General features: G+C 26.0%; 4 protein-coding genes across 5 annotated transcripts in view; 2 read left to right on the top strand and 2 right to left on the bottom strand.

Moving 5' to 3' along the window:
* LOC100168509 (AN1-type zinc finger protein 6-like) overlaps positions 1-2,838 on the top strand; it is a 13,314-nt gene extending 10,476 nt beyond the window's left edge. The window contains 3 exon segments of the mRNA NM_001246051.2: positions 1,083-1,409; positions 1,485-1,620; positions 2,510-2,838. Of these exon segments, the coding sequence (NP_001232980.1) occupies positions 1,152-1,409; positions 1,485-1,620; positions 2,510-2,658 (543 nt within the window). The 5' untranslated portion in view covers positions 1,083-1,151 and the 3' untranslated portion in view covers positions 2,659-2,838.
* Positions 2,839-3,071: 233 nt separating this feature from the next.
* On the bottom strand, positions 3,072-6,660 carry LOC100574971. The gene is made up of 3 exons (XM_008183076.3): positions 5,149-6,660; positions 4,866-5,074; positions 3,072-4,540 (listed from the first exon to the last, which is right to left on the bottom strand). The coding sequence occupies exons 1-3, from the start codon at positions 5,766-5,768 to the stop codon at positions 4,434-4,436; spliced, it is 936 nt and encodes a 311-aa protein (XP_008181298.3). The 5' UTR covers positions 5,769-6,660; the 3' UTR covers positions 3,072-4,433.
* A 1,095-nt stretch (positions 6,661-7,755) lies between these two features.
* Positions 7,756-12,171, bottom strand: LOC100569803. Of its 2 annotated transcripts, none has more exons than XM_016803001.2 (8): positions 11,400-12,171; positions 11,114-11,314; positions 10,833-11,029; positions 10,627-10,738; positions 10,326-10,550; positions 10,110-10,245; positions 8,619-9,555; positions 7,756-8,556 (listed from the first exon to the last, which is right to left on the bottom strand). In XM_016803001.2, the coding sequence occupies exons 1-8, from the start codon at positions 11,460-11,462 to the stop codon at positions 8,355-8,357; spliced, it is 2,073 nt and encodes a 690-aa protein (XP_016658490.1). In that variant the 5' UTR covers positions 11,463-12,171; the 3' UTR covers positions 7,756-8,354. The 2 variants fall into 2 exon arrangements, with proteins under 2 accessions (XP_016658490.1, XP_029343418.1); XM_029487558.1 differs by having other exon boundaries at positions 10,833-11,032; positions 11,400-12,170.
* A 492-nt stretch (positions 12,172-12,663) lies between these two features.
* Positions 12,664-15,259, top strand: LOC100163014 (transmembrane protein 256 homolog). The gene is made up of 5 exons (XM_008183077.2): positions 12,664-13,065; positions 13,147-13,246; positions 14,293-14,452; positions 14,697-14,812; positions 14,876-15,259. Exons 2-5 carry the CDS (start codon positions 13,157-13,159, stop codon positions 15,017-15,019), a joined length of 510 nt encoding a protein of 169 aa, XP_008181299.1. The 5' UTR covers positions 12,664-13,065; positions 13,147-13,156; the 3' UTR covers positions 15,020-15,259.
* The last annotated feature ends 1,799 nt before the right edge of the window (positions 15,260-17,058 follow it).

The raw sequence follows: 17,058 nt of genomic DNA, 5'->3' as shown, positions 1-17,058 counted from the left end.
ATTATCAGTGATATGTGGTCATATAAGACATATAACTTTGTTATTTTATAGACTTAAAATTTAAAGTAAAATATTGCAATTAATACATGCAGCAAGAGATGTTAGCATAAGAGCTATATAGTGTAAAGCTAGTATAAGTAATGAAACTCATTAATATAATAGAAGAATAACAGATGAACATAAATACAGAATCAACTATTAAGACGTATTAACTTAGTATAAGTTTAATAAGAATAAACTATTTTCACAGAAGATTGATTATTGATTTTGATTACGACTTACTATACTTTATTTCTATAATTAACTCAGAACATGGACCATGGTACCTATTGATGTTAGTTACAAAATTGGGTACCGTATTTGGTGGGAACGCGTTATAGGCGAGTACGTCGTGTATAGTCATAATAATGGAATTTAACTTATAATTACAGCTTCCACAAAACAGTAAAAAAAAAACAAGTTCCAGTCCTCATGGGGGGGGGGGAATGCCTCTATTGCCCCTCTCAAATACGCCACTGTATGCTATTGTATAATATAACTAATATTGTTTATTTTGTGACCAATCAACTAATTAAAACAAGAACAATTATAATAACAACAATTTTCACAAATGTAAACATGGTTAGTAGTCCCCCCCCCCCCCCCTATAAGCATTATTAGAATGTTTTACAATTTTATATTTATATAAGTGACAAATAGTCATTATTGTATTAATTTCAAGAAGTATTTATGGTCACATTTTTTGTGATGTCTGTCATATAAGTTATTAACCCATGTTTACATGTACATTTAAAACAAAATAATTTGATAATAATTGTGTAATGTAATTTTATTTATTTAATAATATAAAAAAATTGCACTATTTAAAATATTGTGATAATAGTTTTTATATTTCTTTTATTTAGAGTACTTTTACTGAACCTTAATCTAATTAATCTACTAAATCTTAAAAATATTGATTGAAATATAAATATTCCTTGGTGATTTTGAACGTTATTCAATTAGTATAGACATATTTAATTGTTTGTAATTTACTTAGCAACTAATGTTTACATTATTTTAATTTTTTTTTTTTTATGTAGATAATTTCTGTTGGCTATCAAAAGCCGTTCAGATTATCATTAATTGGTATAAAACAATTTCTTAATACAATGGAGCGAGAATCCAATTCCATGCAGGCTTTGTGTCGTGGTGGATGTGGCTTCTATGGTAACCCATCTACAGATGGTCTTTGCTCTCTGTGCTATAAAGAAGCACTGAAAAAGAAACAGACACCACCACAAACAGCTCCATCGCCACCTTCAGTCTCCGCTCAGAGTATGATGGAGACTGCTATACCTACCATACCAGTGCTGCAGATTCCACCTGTATCCGCCTCTCCAATTTTGCCCACTGACTCAAAAAAAGATGTAAATTTCCATTTAACAATAAATTATTCAATAATAGTTTTCAATATATATTTCATTTTTTTTTTTTTTTTAAAGATGGACAATGGTTTGGCATGCAGTTCTAATGACAGCAGTCTCATGGACGATGGTAAAAAAGATGACGATGACGATAAAGACAAGTCTAAAAAGAAAAACCGATGTGCCATGTGCCGCAAAAAAGTCGGTCTTACAGGTAGAGATAAAGCTTAAATTTAATTTATAACATTCTGATATATATATACTATACATATATATAATATCTATTATATAAAAAAAAGTATTGGAATTTTTATGTTTCAGTGAATATAATTGGTATGGCAACTAAAAAAAAAAAAAAAATAAAACAAATGACAATTATGAGTTAAAAGTGGGGGTTTGGCAAGCAGAGCCCCTAGTATGATACAAATATATATCATGTCATACAATTAATTCATCAGTATGACGGCAGATAAGTAGATACTAGGGGCAACCGGTGTTTTAAAGTTTAAAAAAAAATATCATTATACTCTGTTTAGTGAGCTCAGCGCAAATGGACATAAATTGATTCTTCTGCGCATCCCAACTCGGCATCCTGCCATAATGAAACTAGTCTAGTTGGCAGGATGTTGCATGGGGATATGCAGAATAACCGATTTTTATCGGCATGATATCTCACTCTACAGAGTATAGATTTGACAAACTATTCTGGAAAAAGTTAATTACAACTAAAAACTATATTTTAAAACAAAACTTTGATTTGATTACATTTTTTTTCTAAATGTTCTCCGAACTATTAGGAAAAAAATCAATTTATCAAATTAATTTGTTTATATAAAACTGGCATGTATTAAATGTAGAGTGATTCATCAAAAATTACTTCTTTCGTAATAATATCCCAATTTTACGTTGTTAATTTATTTCGTTACCTAATGCTCTTTCCCTCACTTGAACCACATTTATATTCAAATTCCAAAAAATCAATTTGAATTTGATCCTTCATTTTAGTCAATTGTTTTCTTTAAATTAATTAGTAGTTAATATTGTATATTGATAACTCTTAAATATAAAGCAATCTATTACATTGTTGTTTTCTTATTTTATAGGTTTTGAATGCCGTTGTGGCGGCTTGTTTTGTGGCATCCACAGATATTCCGACAAGCACAATTGTTCATTTGACTACAGGGGGCTAGGAGCACAAGAAATCAGGCGCAATAATCCAGTAGTTGTTGGAGAAAAAATTCAGAAGATTTAATATATGAATAAAAATTGAATTTAACACTTAATTAAGCGCATGAAAATAATGAATGTACCAATATAATAAAATATATGCATCTATATATAAATATATTTAAAATATAAATAAACTTCCACTGTAGTTTTATAACAACATAAAGTGTACATTCTTAATTTAATTAAAGGTATAGTAATTTTATTTTTCTAATGCTGATTTTTGAAGCCTTACCTGTTTTCAAATTCACAATTGACACATTTTTTTCCATTTGTCAAAGGAGGAGGAGAACATTATAAATTTTTATTAACACTTTTGAAGAGCGTAGTCGCTGTGCAATAGATAAATGTATATAAATCAATGTTTTTTTCTTTTTATTTTCGTGGATTTAGTTCGTTAGTTTTATGAAAAATTTATATCCTTTAAACATTGTAAGATTTTTTTTTCACTTGTTAATTTTTTTTTTTTTTTTTGCTTCCCATAGTTTTCATGAATTGTTGTAAGTCGTGCTCATCATGTTTTTATATATAGTTGGTTATTAGCTATTTTAGAAATGATTTTATGTTCTTTTTCATTATCTATAATTATTAAAAATAAAAACAAAATATTAATCGTTTAAAAAAAAATTAATTTAGTTGGAACCATTTAAGTATGAAATTATTTTCGATTTACTTATTATTATTATTATTATTATGATTATTATTATTATATAAAAATATATTTACGCGAACTATATTATATTTTTCTCTGTATTTTAGATGATGATGTTCTGTAAATTAAGGAGTTTTTTGAGCAAAATAATCTTGTGTAAATATATTTACAAGACATGTTTAGATAGTACACAAAGATTTTTAAGCTATGTAAATAAAGTATTGGATTGAGTGTTGAGATATATTATCCTCTTTACTTTTGTAATATTATGCTTTCATTAATATTTTTATGTTTAATGGTTTAACTACATCAATGTACCAAAAATTAAAAGGAAAAAAAAAGAGAAAAATAGATCAGAGATGGTTATATCTTAAAATTGAATTTTTTTTTCATATACTTTAATTTTATATTATCAGATATATAAAACTTTTAATATTATGTATTTCATTGTATTAAGACATTTTCTATTTGAACACTGAAATACAAAACGATGGATGAGTGTTTTTAAGTAACTTCTTATTTAGAAGTACTTATAAATCTTTAAAAAAAAAAAAAGATTGACATCAGTGGTTAAAATAACATTTATTAATACCAAAATATTTATTTAGTTACTAAAATGTGAATGGTTTAAGTCTCCACAATCTTGACAATAAATACTATTTGGGTGTGGAATTCTGCAACTACTAGGACTTAACAAAAAAAATTAATAATTTATTTTTAAAATATTTTTTGGTTATTTATTCGATCACAATTGTGATTTTTTAAAATGGTGACCCATTTTTCCACTAAAAATAATACTTTTATTTAAATTCTCATTATTAGAATTTTTAATTAAAGATATTTTCAAATTCCTGATATTTTTTGTGCTAATTAAGGAGTGGCCTGTGGCAATACAAACTTTTATTTTTTAATTGTGAATCCATCTTTTTTAACTGTAAATTATTTACCAGGTGATTTTCTCGAAAATGTTTATGTATCTAAATCAAAATTCTAATAAGTAGTTAGTGAGTTATTGAAATATCTATACTAATGATAATAATCCTTAAATAATATGGTTTTACAAACATTTTAATTATATTATGTACTATTACGTGAAGTAATCATACTTGGAATAATTTTTACATATTTTTGTACAACTCAAGACTACTCTATTCAGAATAAAGTACCATGCGGCTGACTTGTGTACATGGGCGTGGCTTTGTTCCAAACCTGGTGGGCGAAGCATCTGATCGAACAAAAACCGGTAATCGCCCCTCTGAAAAGAGTATGCTAATTTGAATTTTGTTTAATAGACATGAAAATTCTCAAAAAAAAATAACTGCTGAACAATTATTGAAAAGAGAGTTCCTATTTGAAAAACAAAGTTCAAGTGTACTTAAAAACTAAAAATCAGAATTTTAATATAAGTATGTTTTAAACATACTTAAAAAATCACTGTATATACACAATACATTATAAAAGATAATTTTAACTTTTGGAATCTATCAACATTTACATTTTCATAAATTAATGATAATCACTCATTAATTTTTTAAACCAAACAATTTAACAATATTTTCATCATAAATGTAATTAGCTACCTTTTTCAGAACCTTCTACTTTAATATCTTTAGATTTAATTTGTGGTTTAATATCCAGAAGCTGATCCGTTAAGCTTCTGCTATCGTCTTCGTCATTATTTCCAAAAATAGGCCATTCTCTATCAGCACAAATTAACCCTCTTTGTTCTAATAGTGTACGCAAATGATCCAAAACATATGCTCCATCCACAGACAATTCTGAATTTAAACTACCAGAAGTAAAATATATTAATATTGATTACATTGTTTTATTTTAATTAACTAAATTGAAAAATATTTTCACCTGGGATTGTCTTCTGTAATTTGTTCAACGGAATCTTCATCCAAGCTATTAATCTCGACCCTAGGAGACTCCAAGCAAATGTTCCGCATTTCTTGTGCCTTCTCTGTGTAATAATCGGCAAGCTTATAAAGTTTATCTAACAAACCGATGTATTGAGGCGAACTAAAAGCCTGGTCTCGACTAATGTCACTCAGATTACTGTCCAAGCACTTTGATATATAATTCAAAATGTCTTTATGATACTCCAAATTGGATTTGGAAATTTCCAAAATACTTTGTTCTAATTGAACACCTGAGTTTGACGACACTGAAAGGTTATCTATTTCGTTAGGCGACATTTTTAATAAATTACATATGTATCTCATCAATTCTATATTAATCCAATTGTTATTGTTTGATTTACTCTTTTTTTGTTTTTTATCTTTCACATATTCCTCTAATACTTTCAGTGTACTATTATAAAATGAATTTGGTAGTCCAACATAGTTAAGACTTTCCTTTGGCAGGTCTTTGAATGTATCACTCTTACTATTCATTGATTGTATATCATTTATAGGTGATTGGCTTGTATAAATTTCATCAAACAAACGACGTTTCTTCATTTTGATCCAGCTTAACATTTCATTTATATTCTCCAATGGACGTTGAAGCGGAGATTCAATTTTCTTGTTGCCTTTGTATTGTTGCACAAATTGTTTTTGACATGTACAATATTGACCTAAATATATTTTGAATTCCAAAAGAAAATTGAATAAATGTTACGGTTATATCATAGATATTTAAAATATAACAAAGAAAACAAAACGCTCAGATTCCAAAAGTTAAAAAAATTGTTTTAAATTTTTATGTACCAAAGTATGTACAATGCAATACTTTATACAAATTGGTTTAAATACTTATTTCTTCATAACTTGATTAATTTTATCGAACAGATACAGATTCTTAATTACTAAGTTCATGCCGCTTACCTATATTCAAACAATATAAAAAATTTAAAATGTCACACATAAATAATTACATAATATATGATAACCAGTGGCGTATATACTAATTATTTTCACTATGGGCCAATTTATCAATAGTCAGCATAGCGCGACTAACAAAGCCATAACTATACATTTATTATAGAGCTGGGTGGTTATAAATACAAATACAAATTGCAAAATATAATTTTATAATTATTGTGTAAAATTCATTTTTAAAAAAATATTGACAATTTCATATATACATATATATTTTAATGTTATCTTATTGTGAATTTAACACACAAAAGTCATCAAAGCAAGTCCTGACAATCTAACATTTCCTTGTTGATTCCTAAAAACGATTTTAATCATGGTGGAAAACTGTAAACAGTGTGTATATACATGAAATGGTTTAATTAAACCTGCAATTTCACTATGGGCTCTGGCCTAGAGGGCCTCCCCCCTATATACGCCACTGATGATTACCCTACATTATAAGTATAACAATAATCATATGTAACATACTAAGTACTAACATTATAAATTTAAATATTCCAACATTTTAGACTAAAATGTTATAGAAATATTTTAGTCATATCTAATATTTATCCAAAGTTACCACATTATTGAAAAAATGCCTTAATTTATGAAAAACACTCTTTCCATCACATTTTTAATATTTAATAATTATTTGAGTATAATTTGTCAATTAGTGATTAGTAATTACAATGAAATCTCTACATACACAAGAAAAAGAAATCCGTTATAGAGAAACTTAATCAATAGGTTACTTCACATTAGTGCAACATGAAATGTTGAGAAATTTAAAAGCACATGTTGTTATTGGGCCAGATGCTGCATAATCTACTATCTCATATGCCATATAAATACTATCCGCTTCACACAATGATTCAACAAATTAAATTATATTGATACATTATTGATTATTCATTAACTAATCATAAATGTATTTTAGTGCTGAAAATGATGGTGGAACCAAGAATAATATTGAATACATTTTTTTTTTCTCAATACTTAGAATATTATAAGTTGTGTTCCAAAAAAAGTTATTCTAATAGTTTTTTTCAATGTTGTCTTGAACTTCTGGTTCCACTAAAGTCTTAAGTACAAAAATACACATAAGGTGGATTAATAAGAAACATTATAATTATTATTTTAAAATAGATGATTGAATAATTCATTATGTGTAGTGGGTAATTTTTATACAATACATGTAAGATAGGCGATCACATCATTAAATTTATTCTTCGATTATGGCAAACAACGCCAGTGATGTCACGCTGCTTTTTTAAAATTCTTTATATGTAAATAATTTGAGGAAAAATATAACATCAATACTGAGTGAATACACTTTTAAACAAAACCAACTAAGTTATTGTATTTTGTGTTCCTTTAAATATCTGATGTCATACTGTCTTTAAAATGACATTAATGCAAATAATTTATAACTATTTATTTTATATTTACTATAGAAGTGAAAATAACATAACGTAATTTTTTTTTTTATTACATTGACACAAAATTACTAATCATTAGAATTTCCTTTATAACATTGTCAAATCCGTGATAATTTTCTTCATTGAAAGGATAATATTAAGATATATATATATGTATAATATACATATTTTGATCAAATTAAAAAAATATGGGGTAAGTATTCCCCTGAATACAACCATAAATCATTATTCAAAAGCAAAATAGTATAATAAATTAATACAATCATTTGTATAATTATGTATGATAATGACTAATAAAACTATTTCTAAATAGTAAATTCCAATTTATAAGTAATTATTATTACACATTTACTGAATACTTAGGGTTAACAATTATATAGTTTATGAATATTTATAATTATAAAATAAAAAAGGCAAGTATGTATATAAGAAAGATAATTTTAAGAATTTAAAAAATTAATAATTTTAAATATGTATATAACTACTTTAGTTAAGTAGTTTCAACTAAAAAATTGTCATTTGAGTTAGTAATATTTTAAAATAAATAATAAAATTAAATCAGTAGTTAATAATATAGTAATTCTAAAATGTTTGTGATCACATGAGATCATATATTATTATTAATTGATTTAATATGCTGCTAAATTAATACAAGTTCCAAAGATGAACATTTTTAAAATAATTAAGAATCCTTATCATCAAACAATTATGGAAATAATTACCTTTAATTTTTTTCAAACTATTAGTAATTTAAAAATATGTTTCATCTATCATATGAACTACATGGATATATATCAAGAAGTTGATCAGTTAAACTTCTATCATCATCATCTTCAATATGTTTGAACATTGGCCATTCTTTGTCAGAATTTATAATTCCTTTTTTCTGTAATAATTTATTTAAATTTCCTAATATATATTCTCCATCAACTGATGAGTCTGAAGATAAATTGATAGAACTCTTCCTAAAACAAAATGTTACAATTATTGATTACAACATAATAATAAGCAAATATTAATAACTCACTCTTTATTAGTATTAGCTTTAGTCTTATAAGGTTCATCATTTATTTCATCATTTAAAACTTGAGGAGTTTCATCACAGATATTTTTCATTTCATGAGTTTTTTCTAAATAATAATTTGTTAATTGTTGAAGTTTATTTAATAAGTTTATGTTTTTAGGAGAATCAAACACTGTGTCTTGATTTATGTCAGAAATATCTGCATTTAAGCATTTTGATATACAGTTCAACATTTTGCAGTAATATTGAGTATCTTTTTCTGGATGCTGTAAAATACTTTCCTCAAATTTAACGCTTGAACAAGATGAAGTTGATAAGTTATCCACGTCTGAAGGTGACATTTTTAATAGTGTATTTATGTGTGCCATTAGATCTTCATTTATTGACTTATTGTTTTTGAAATCAAGAACTTTAAATCGTTTTTTTGATATCTGTTTTTTTAATGAATCAAGTTGATCATTGTAAAATGAATCTGGAAGTTTAGCATAATTTTCTGGAATTTCCTCTTGTAAACTGTAACCAGGACAACATTTTTTAGATATAGGTAAAATTTTAGGAATTGAAGGAACTGTCCTAAATTGTTTGATATTAGCACCCGTATTTCTACTAGTACCAGCGGATATCTCTTTTACGAGCAGTTGTTTTTTGTTTTTAATTCTTTGCATTATATTGTTTATATTTTGTAAAGGTTTTCCAGAAGCAAATTTTTCTTTATAACTTAATTTGGTACTTGGTTGTATAATCTTTTTTTTGCTTTCTTTCTCGAAATGAATAGTTTTCTTTGAAGGTTGCTCATATTTAGTACTGGTTAGGTTCTTCTTTTTGCTTTCTTTCTCAAAACTAATAGTTTTCTTTGAAGGTTGTTCATAATTAATACTGGTTGATGTGGATGACGATATAGATATAGATGTAGACGCATTTGACTCATCAAGTCTTATTTCTAAAATATAAAAATAAAATATATTGACTTTTTAAAAAGTCATGAAAATATTGCATGTGTAGTCTCCGTCTTACAAACTAACAAAATTGTTAATTTTACACCTACAATAATCGATTTAATTTTGTTATTTTAAAGATTAGAGTGAATTGACTTAGTATAAAATGTAAAAGTAAGTTTATTGTGTATTTCTGATGCTTTTTTTTATTAGTTAAAATTACAAAACAAATTGTGACAATTTGAAATGAAAATTTTTCATGGGTGGATCTATACTATTTTATATAACACACCACACCTATTGATAAAATCGTATTTTTGTCATCACCTTTCATTTCTAATAATAGGCTTTCGCCAAAAAATTGTTTTACTATATTAATCTAAGTAAAATGTAAACTAGGCGATTGATGAAATAACAAAGTGACGGGGCATCAACCATGACACATGTTACCCATACCCATTGATGTCACTGTGCGCAGAAACCCGCCACCAGAGGACAGAGGTAACTCTAAACGAGATAGAGTATAATATAAGTAATAATTTATAAATATATTACTTACCAGTTATCTGTTTTTTAGTTTCATTAAACTTAATTCTTTCATTTGATGTATTATGTTTTTTTCTGGTAATTTCTTTTGTTTGATTTTTTTCTTTAGATTCTGATGGTACATTATTTTGACATGCCATAGGAATTTCCTTGTACACACAAAAAAAAAAATAAACAAATATAATAAGATAAAATTATAATGAGTAATAAAGAAAAAATTTAAACACACTTTTAAATTATTGGGAAATAATTTGTTGCTAATGTTTTGTTCTTCAGCAGATAATTTATTTAATTCTGAGACTAATGTTTCATAGGTTTTCAAATCTGTTTCTAACTTTGAAAATTTAGATACATTTTCTTCATTTTCTTTATTTTCATCATGCGTAGTTAATTGTAATTTTTCCTTTTGATTTTCTTTGGAACTAATAACCACTGACCAAGGTTTTGAAAATGTCTATATCAAAATAATATTAATTAGTAAGTTAACAACAAAATAATTAAAATTAAATATTCAGATTTTTTAATTTTACTTTATTAAAATCCCGATTTATGATATTTGATTCATTCAAAGTTACTTGACTTGGAATAAAGAAACATTCATTGTGTTCTTTTATATTACGTCTGTGAGTAATGTCATCGTCACTATTTACAAATTAAAAACAATTTTGTTTATTGAAATAAATTAATAATTACTTAGAAACAAAATATGTTTAATAGATTGATATTTAGTATTTACACATTTTGAACACTTGTTATTAGAGTTGACCGTATTTTTTCAACTGTCTTATTGAAATGTGTTCTTCTATCTCTCATTTCTTTATCCATCCGCTGTTCTTCTTCGATCCGTTGTCGCCGTTTATCTGCTTCAGCACCTCTTGATATAGCTTTACAACGGTCTATCAATCGTTTCTCGGCCAATACTATATTTGGATCCTGCTAAACATTGTATAAAAAAATTGAGAAAGTAACTCATTGATAAAATAATTATTTATATTTAATAAATATTATTTATCTTACTTGAACTGATGCAACTGAGTAACCATTGCCAACATCTCGTATCAAGTAATTAAAATCACTTTTCAACTTGTTTACAGCTAGGGATTTAAATTTATGTTCTGTTATATTTCTTGCCGTCTGTCGTTGATCCAACTGAATTGCCACAGCCCCGTGGACACGATCACGTATTGTCTTAGCTAATGTCTTAGATTGGTCTCTAACCTGTCATTTATTAATCCGTAAATATTTATAGTAAAGAAATTATTGTTATTGACATTATAATATGATTAACGCCTAATATATTTACCTGAGCTAGTCGTATTTTTCTTCGTCGCTCCCAGTCCGCGCGATGCACACCACTAATGTCCATTGTTCAATTTCAATAAACGAATTTACAACTTTATGTACATGAACAATAAAAATAAAGATAAGATGAATTGACAATTTATTAATGTAACGATTGTACAAATAACGAGTTACTGTTAGAAGTTAATTTTAAACTTTTTTTGGAAAAACGGTTGTGCAACAAAAATAATATAACTATGGTACATACTACATTATTATTTATTACCCCGTATACAAGTTTAATTTCTATAAAGAATGGGTTATTCACATTTCACATTCAAGATTATAGACCTGTGTTTTAAGTGATTAGTGGGGAATTTCTTGTATTTTATGTACAGGTAATGCTGTAGTGGAAAATACCACGGAGTAATAGTATTAAAAAATATTAAACACCAAATTGTCAAATGATAATTTAGTTTTATATTTAAATATTTAAGAATTATATAAGAGAATTTTTAGTTTTTACTGGACATTTCGTAATTTTGTATTTACTATTATCTGAAAAACAGCCAACAGGTAACAGGTTATATCAAACATTTTATTATTGACGGTTAAATTCATAGATATTAAACATATGGACACGGCATTCCTTTATACATTCTACATACACTGTTTAGGCCAACATAACGGAGAGAGAAACGATGGTTCTCACTCGCACACATCTTCTGTGTGACAAGGAAAGTAAAACTCTTGTAAGAGAGAGAAAACATAATATGCACAGATAATTGATGATTATGACATCTAGCGGTATAATAATAGTATGAATTATGTTAGCTTACAGATTTTTGTGTTATGCCGCATCCATTAGTTTAATATCAATGGTTAAATTAAACGTAACTTTTTATCTTGGTTCACAGATGTCTATATTACATTATTACCGTGCCTTCGATAATTCAGCGCGAATCTCTACCAATTTTCCCAATTTTTTTTCTCCCCAATAATTAATTCTCCAATCATATTCATCCCGAAAAATACATTTTCTTCCAAAAGGCAAAATTAGAAAATGTCAAATAAATAATTCTCCCAATTAGTATATTCCAAAAATTATTATCCCAATACACATTGTTCCAAAGAAAGTGATAACTGATAACCACGATTAAAGATATATATTTAATCGTGGTAGCCATCGATACCATGTACGAAAGTGTTCGTCTGTCGGCCTCTTTAGGACATATAGCGCTCCCGGTGGTGACGACTATCTGTAGTAAAATTTACAATCAAGTTTTCAAACAACTAACAAGTGACGACACCTTATCAATACACATTGATACAGAACTACTCTTTGTTCTTAATAATAATTAATAATATTAAGATATCTATAGAAGATGGAACTATCAACTATAATATAGTAAATTATTATTGTAGTAATTTTATTATGGTGCTTCAGAATTGAGAATGCTCAAGAACACTTGAAATGTATTAATTAGAATTTAATTAAATTGTTTCCTATTATAATACAGTCTAGTTCGAGTTTTGTGAATAAATTAAATAACTATTTGCTGCTTACATTATTGTTATATTGAGCAGTATTATGATTGCCAATTTTCAATAAAACAAGCGAAGTAACAAGTTTGGTTGTAGCAAATTATTATTTGGTTTTTGTTTCCAAAACATCTTATTCGTGATTTGTAAGTTAATTAAGTGTAATATAAATAATTTCTCAATTAGATTATTATTATTGATTCAACGAGCATTTATTGTTTACTCAGGTTGTATATTATGATTTCTGATTCAGTTCAAGGAGCTGTTAAATGGATTACATATACGAATCCAGTCGTTACTAACTCAGTACAAGGGTTTAATTCAATGGCAAGTAAACATTGATGAATTTATTTCATTAGAGATCTGTTTATTTGTTTAGTCTAGTTTATGATTTTAATTAGCTCTGATTTTAAAAAATGTCTATTGTTGAGAATATTTTATATTGGCTTTACCATACAGTTAGACCAGTGGTTCCCAATCTTTTTAGTTGTGCTACTTGTGCGGCCACCAATTATTTAAAAAATCTTTAAAGCCCACTTACCTAATATACTGGTAAAAAATATAAACAGAAAATAATATAGACATGTATAAAATCATATAAAAATGTTAACTTTGCCAATTAAAATTTGCTTACACTTTCAAACACCATCCGTGGCCCACAAGTGGGCTCCAGGTACATGGGTTGGGAACCGCTACTATGTATATATGGACAATATGTAAATTTTCCATATTGTACATACATATTGTACTTTGTTTTCAGTAACTTAAACTTCTCACTATTTTATTTTTAATTGAGTAAATTATTTGTTTTCAAAATTATTTTTATGCTTCTAATCAATTAACTATTTGTTTGAAATTTGATCTCTATGTATCAAAATAGCAATAATCTGCTTTGAAATATGGAATACGAAATTAATAAAATAGTTTAAAACTTAATGAATGATAACGATAAAATAAATAATTTAGATATAAAATGTTTCAAAAATATTTTTAATAAAATCAAATATAAATGAAACGATGTTGATAGTTTTATGATTAATGAGTGTCTTGTACTAAAATAATCATCCTGTATATTATTTATTAATAATAATAATTTACAAGATATATGATGTTAAATAAATATTAATTGCATATTATTTGTTCTATTGATATAAAACCATGTAATTAAATTGTATTGAAATCCTAAGCTATGATAGCCTATTATTTGTTTTAAAAATGCTTGTTGGATATACCTGATTAATTGTTTCATTTAAATTAAAGTTATTTTTATTTTTTATCTGACATTTATGTCTAAGATAAATTAATTAAATTTCTGTTGAAGCAATTAAATAATTTGTTTCGTGTCTAATTTATAAATTAATATAATTTTGTAGTTAAATTGGGTTGGAATAACAAGTTCTAGTGAAAAACAAAAAATTATGAAGATAGAGAGTCAAAATATATTTCAAATGTTTGGAAAAAATATCTATATTTATAAAATGGCCGGCCTTTTAGGAGCATCTGCTGTTATATTAGGAGCTTATGGTGCTCATGGTAAGTTAAAATAAAAAATTACTAAGTATTCCAAATATTACACTTTGTCATTATTACATTTATTTAGATATTTTAACATCATTTAACATTTAAAATGTATTGTACTTGCTAAATGATTTATTGATGAATTTTATTTCCTTAATTTTTAACCAGAAATATTTATTATGTTATACTTTGCCTAGTGAAGAGTCTACTACCTATAATTTTTTATTTTTTTTTTATTTTAATTCATTTTTATTTTTAGTTGTGGCTCATAAAGCTAACCCTGAAGAAATAAGAAATTTTGAAACTGCAAATCGGTATCATTTTTATCATACTTTTGCATTATTTGGTGTACCATTTTGTCGTTTTCCTAGAATTGTAAGTATAATAATATGAATGTTTTAAAGTGTTGTTGTGTTATTAAAATGTTATTTCTTTCAGACTGGGGCACTCTTTCTTAGTGGTACTTTAATATTTTGTGGTACATGTTATTACAACGGACTGACAGGAGATAAAACATTCAACAAATATACACCCACTGGGGGTATGTTGTTAATTGCTGCTTGGATGTCAATGATTCTTTAGAAAATTAATGCTTTTAAGTTTTTTTACCTGGATTATTAGTTAAAAAAGAATAAAGATTATACATATTTAATAAAAAGTTTGTCTAATATTGTTAATAATGATAGGTGTATGCGTTATTGTTTGTATTTAAATTTAAAACAATGTATTCATAAAAATCAACTGGTTTAAATATTGTAAGATTATACTTGATTTCAGTAAATGAAAATTAAATAGGACTGGTAATATATCAATTAATATATACTTTCTTAATTTATTTACATTGCCTAATAAAAACAATCTTTATTATAATTGCAGATAGACCTAAAATTATAGATTCAGATGAACCCACAAATCACAATTATAACCTTTATGTTGTTAAAATACCTTTTAACCTTGAAAAATCAGCCTTATAAAATATAACAATAGTAGAAAACATCAATTATTTACAATTTTATACCCTAGTCCAAATTTGAACTTAAAATTACTATAAAAATAAACTATGCTTATGTATTTTTTTAGATTTTTTGGTAACAGATTTAACTAATTACGTGAAATTTTGTTTTAAATTTTCAATCCTTAGATATAGATTATAGATACATTTTATACATTTTTAACTACAAAATAATTATTCAATTTTAAATTTGATAAATTTTGTCTAAATTGATTTGAAAAAAAAATTGTGTATGCATTTTTAATATTTTTCAACTGCTATTGTAACAATATATCAGAAGCCTTGTGTTAAATTTTTACACTTTTTGGCCCAACAGATAAACTTTATTGATATTTATAGAAAAAAGAACTAAAAAAATTGAAATATGAAACTATCCATAAACAGCTCAAAACAAGTCAAAATATTTTCAAAATTTTATAAAGTAAAAGAATTGATAAAATAAACATTCAGTGAAATTTTCATGTATCTTCAGTTATTCGTTTTTGAATTACAACAAAATAAGAAAATCGCTATGAGAAATCGAGTGAATATCAAATCTTGTAAAAATATGAATTTCAAACGCTCATAAAAATTTAATTTGACTTTCTTATACACATTTTTTGTTGAAAAAGGTAAACAAACTTATGAGGAGTCTTGTATTACATTTACAAATCTTAGATTTCAAAAGAAAATTTTTCATGAATTTCTAACTCAAAACAATTTGCAAATTTTCGTCATTTTTACGTATTTTGTCAATATTTGAACTTAAGATGCATATAACAAAAAATTGTTACTGGATTTTTAATTTTTATCATCTGCCTTTGAAACAATATAGGTACTAGGAGTCTATCAAATTTTAAATATTTTTACTCTACAAATAAAGTTTTATTGACATTCATAGAAAAAAACTATTAAAATTGGAAACTTTTTTTTTTTTTATTTTTACATGATATTTACAATCTATTCAAAGAACAATAAGCAAATTAGATAAGAGTATTAAAGAAACATGAGTAATATGACGGAAGAAGCCACCCATCGATGACACTACCTATTTTGTTTACAGTTTAAGAGGGAAAAATTTGAACTAGGATTCAGGCATTTAGCAGGTCACGACACCAATTACCTTTGAGACGTCTGACGGGGTTACCCGGAATCGAAGGGACTGCTAGGTTTTTTATAAGAGGGTTAGGATGATTCAGTAAATTTGATAAATTTTGTCAAGATTTTAACTTCAAATGCTTATAAAAAAAAATTGTACCTATGTATTTGTAATATTTTTCAACTGCTATTGTAACAATGTGTCACGAGCCCTGTATTAATTTTTTACACTTTTTGGCCCAATAGATAAAACTTTATTGATATTTATAGAAAAAAAAACTAAAAAAATTGAAAACTGAAAATGTCCGTAAACAGCTCAAAAAGAGTCAAACTATTTTCAAAATTTTATCGTATATAGAAAATGCTGATATAAACATTCAGTTAAATTTCCAAGTATCTACAGTCATTCGTTTTTTAATTACAACAAAATAAGAAAATCGTTATATGATAAATCGAGTGAATATCATGTGTAAAAATATGAATTTCAAACGCTCATAAAAATTTAATTTGACTTGCTAGAAGACATTTTTTT

This window comes from Acyrthosiphon pisum, chromosome A1, assembly GCF_005508785.2.
Source record: "Acyrthosiphon pisum isolate AL4f chromosome A1, pea_aphid_22Mar2018_4r6ur, whole genome shotgun sequence".
Lineage (NCBI taxonomy): Eukaryota > Metazoa > Arthropoda > Insecta > Hemiptera > Aphididae > Acyrthosiphon > Acyrthosiphon pisum.
Note: the sequence above shows the minus strand (reverse complement) of the source record. Positions and strands in the feature narration are given on the sequence as shown.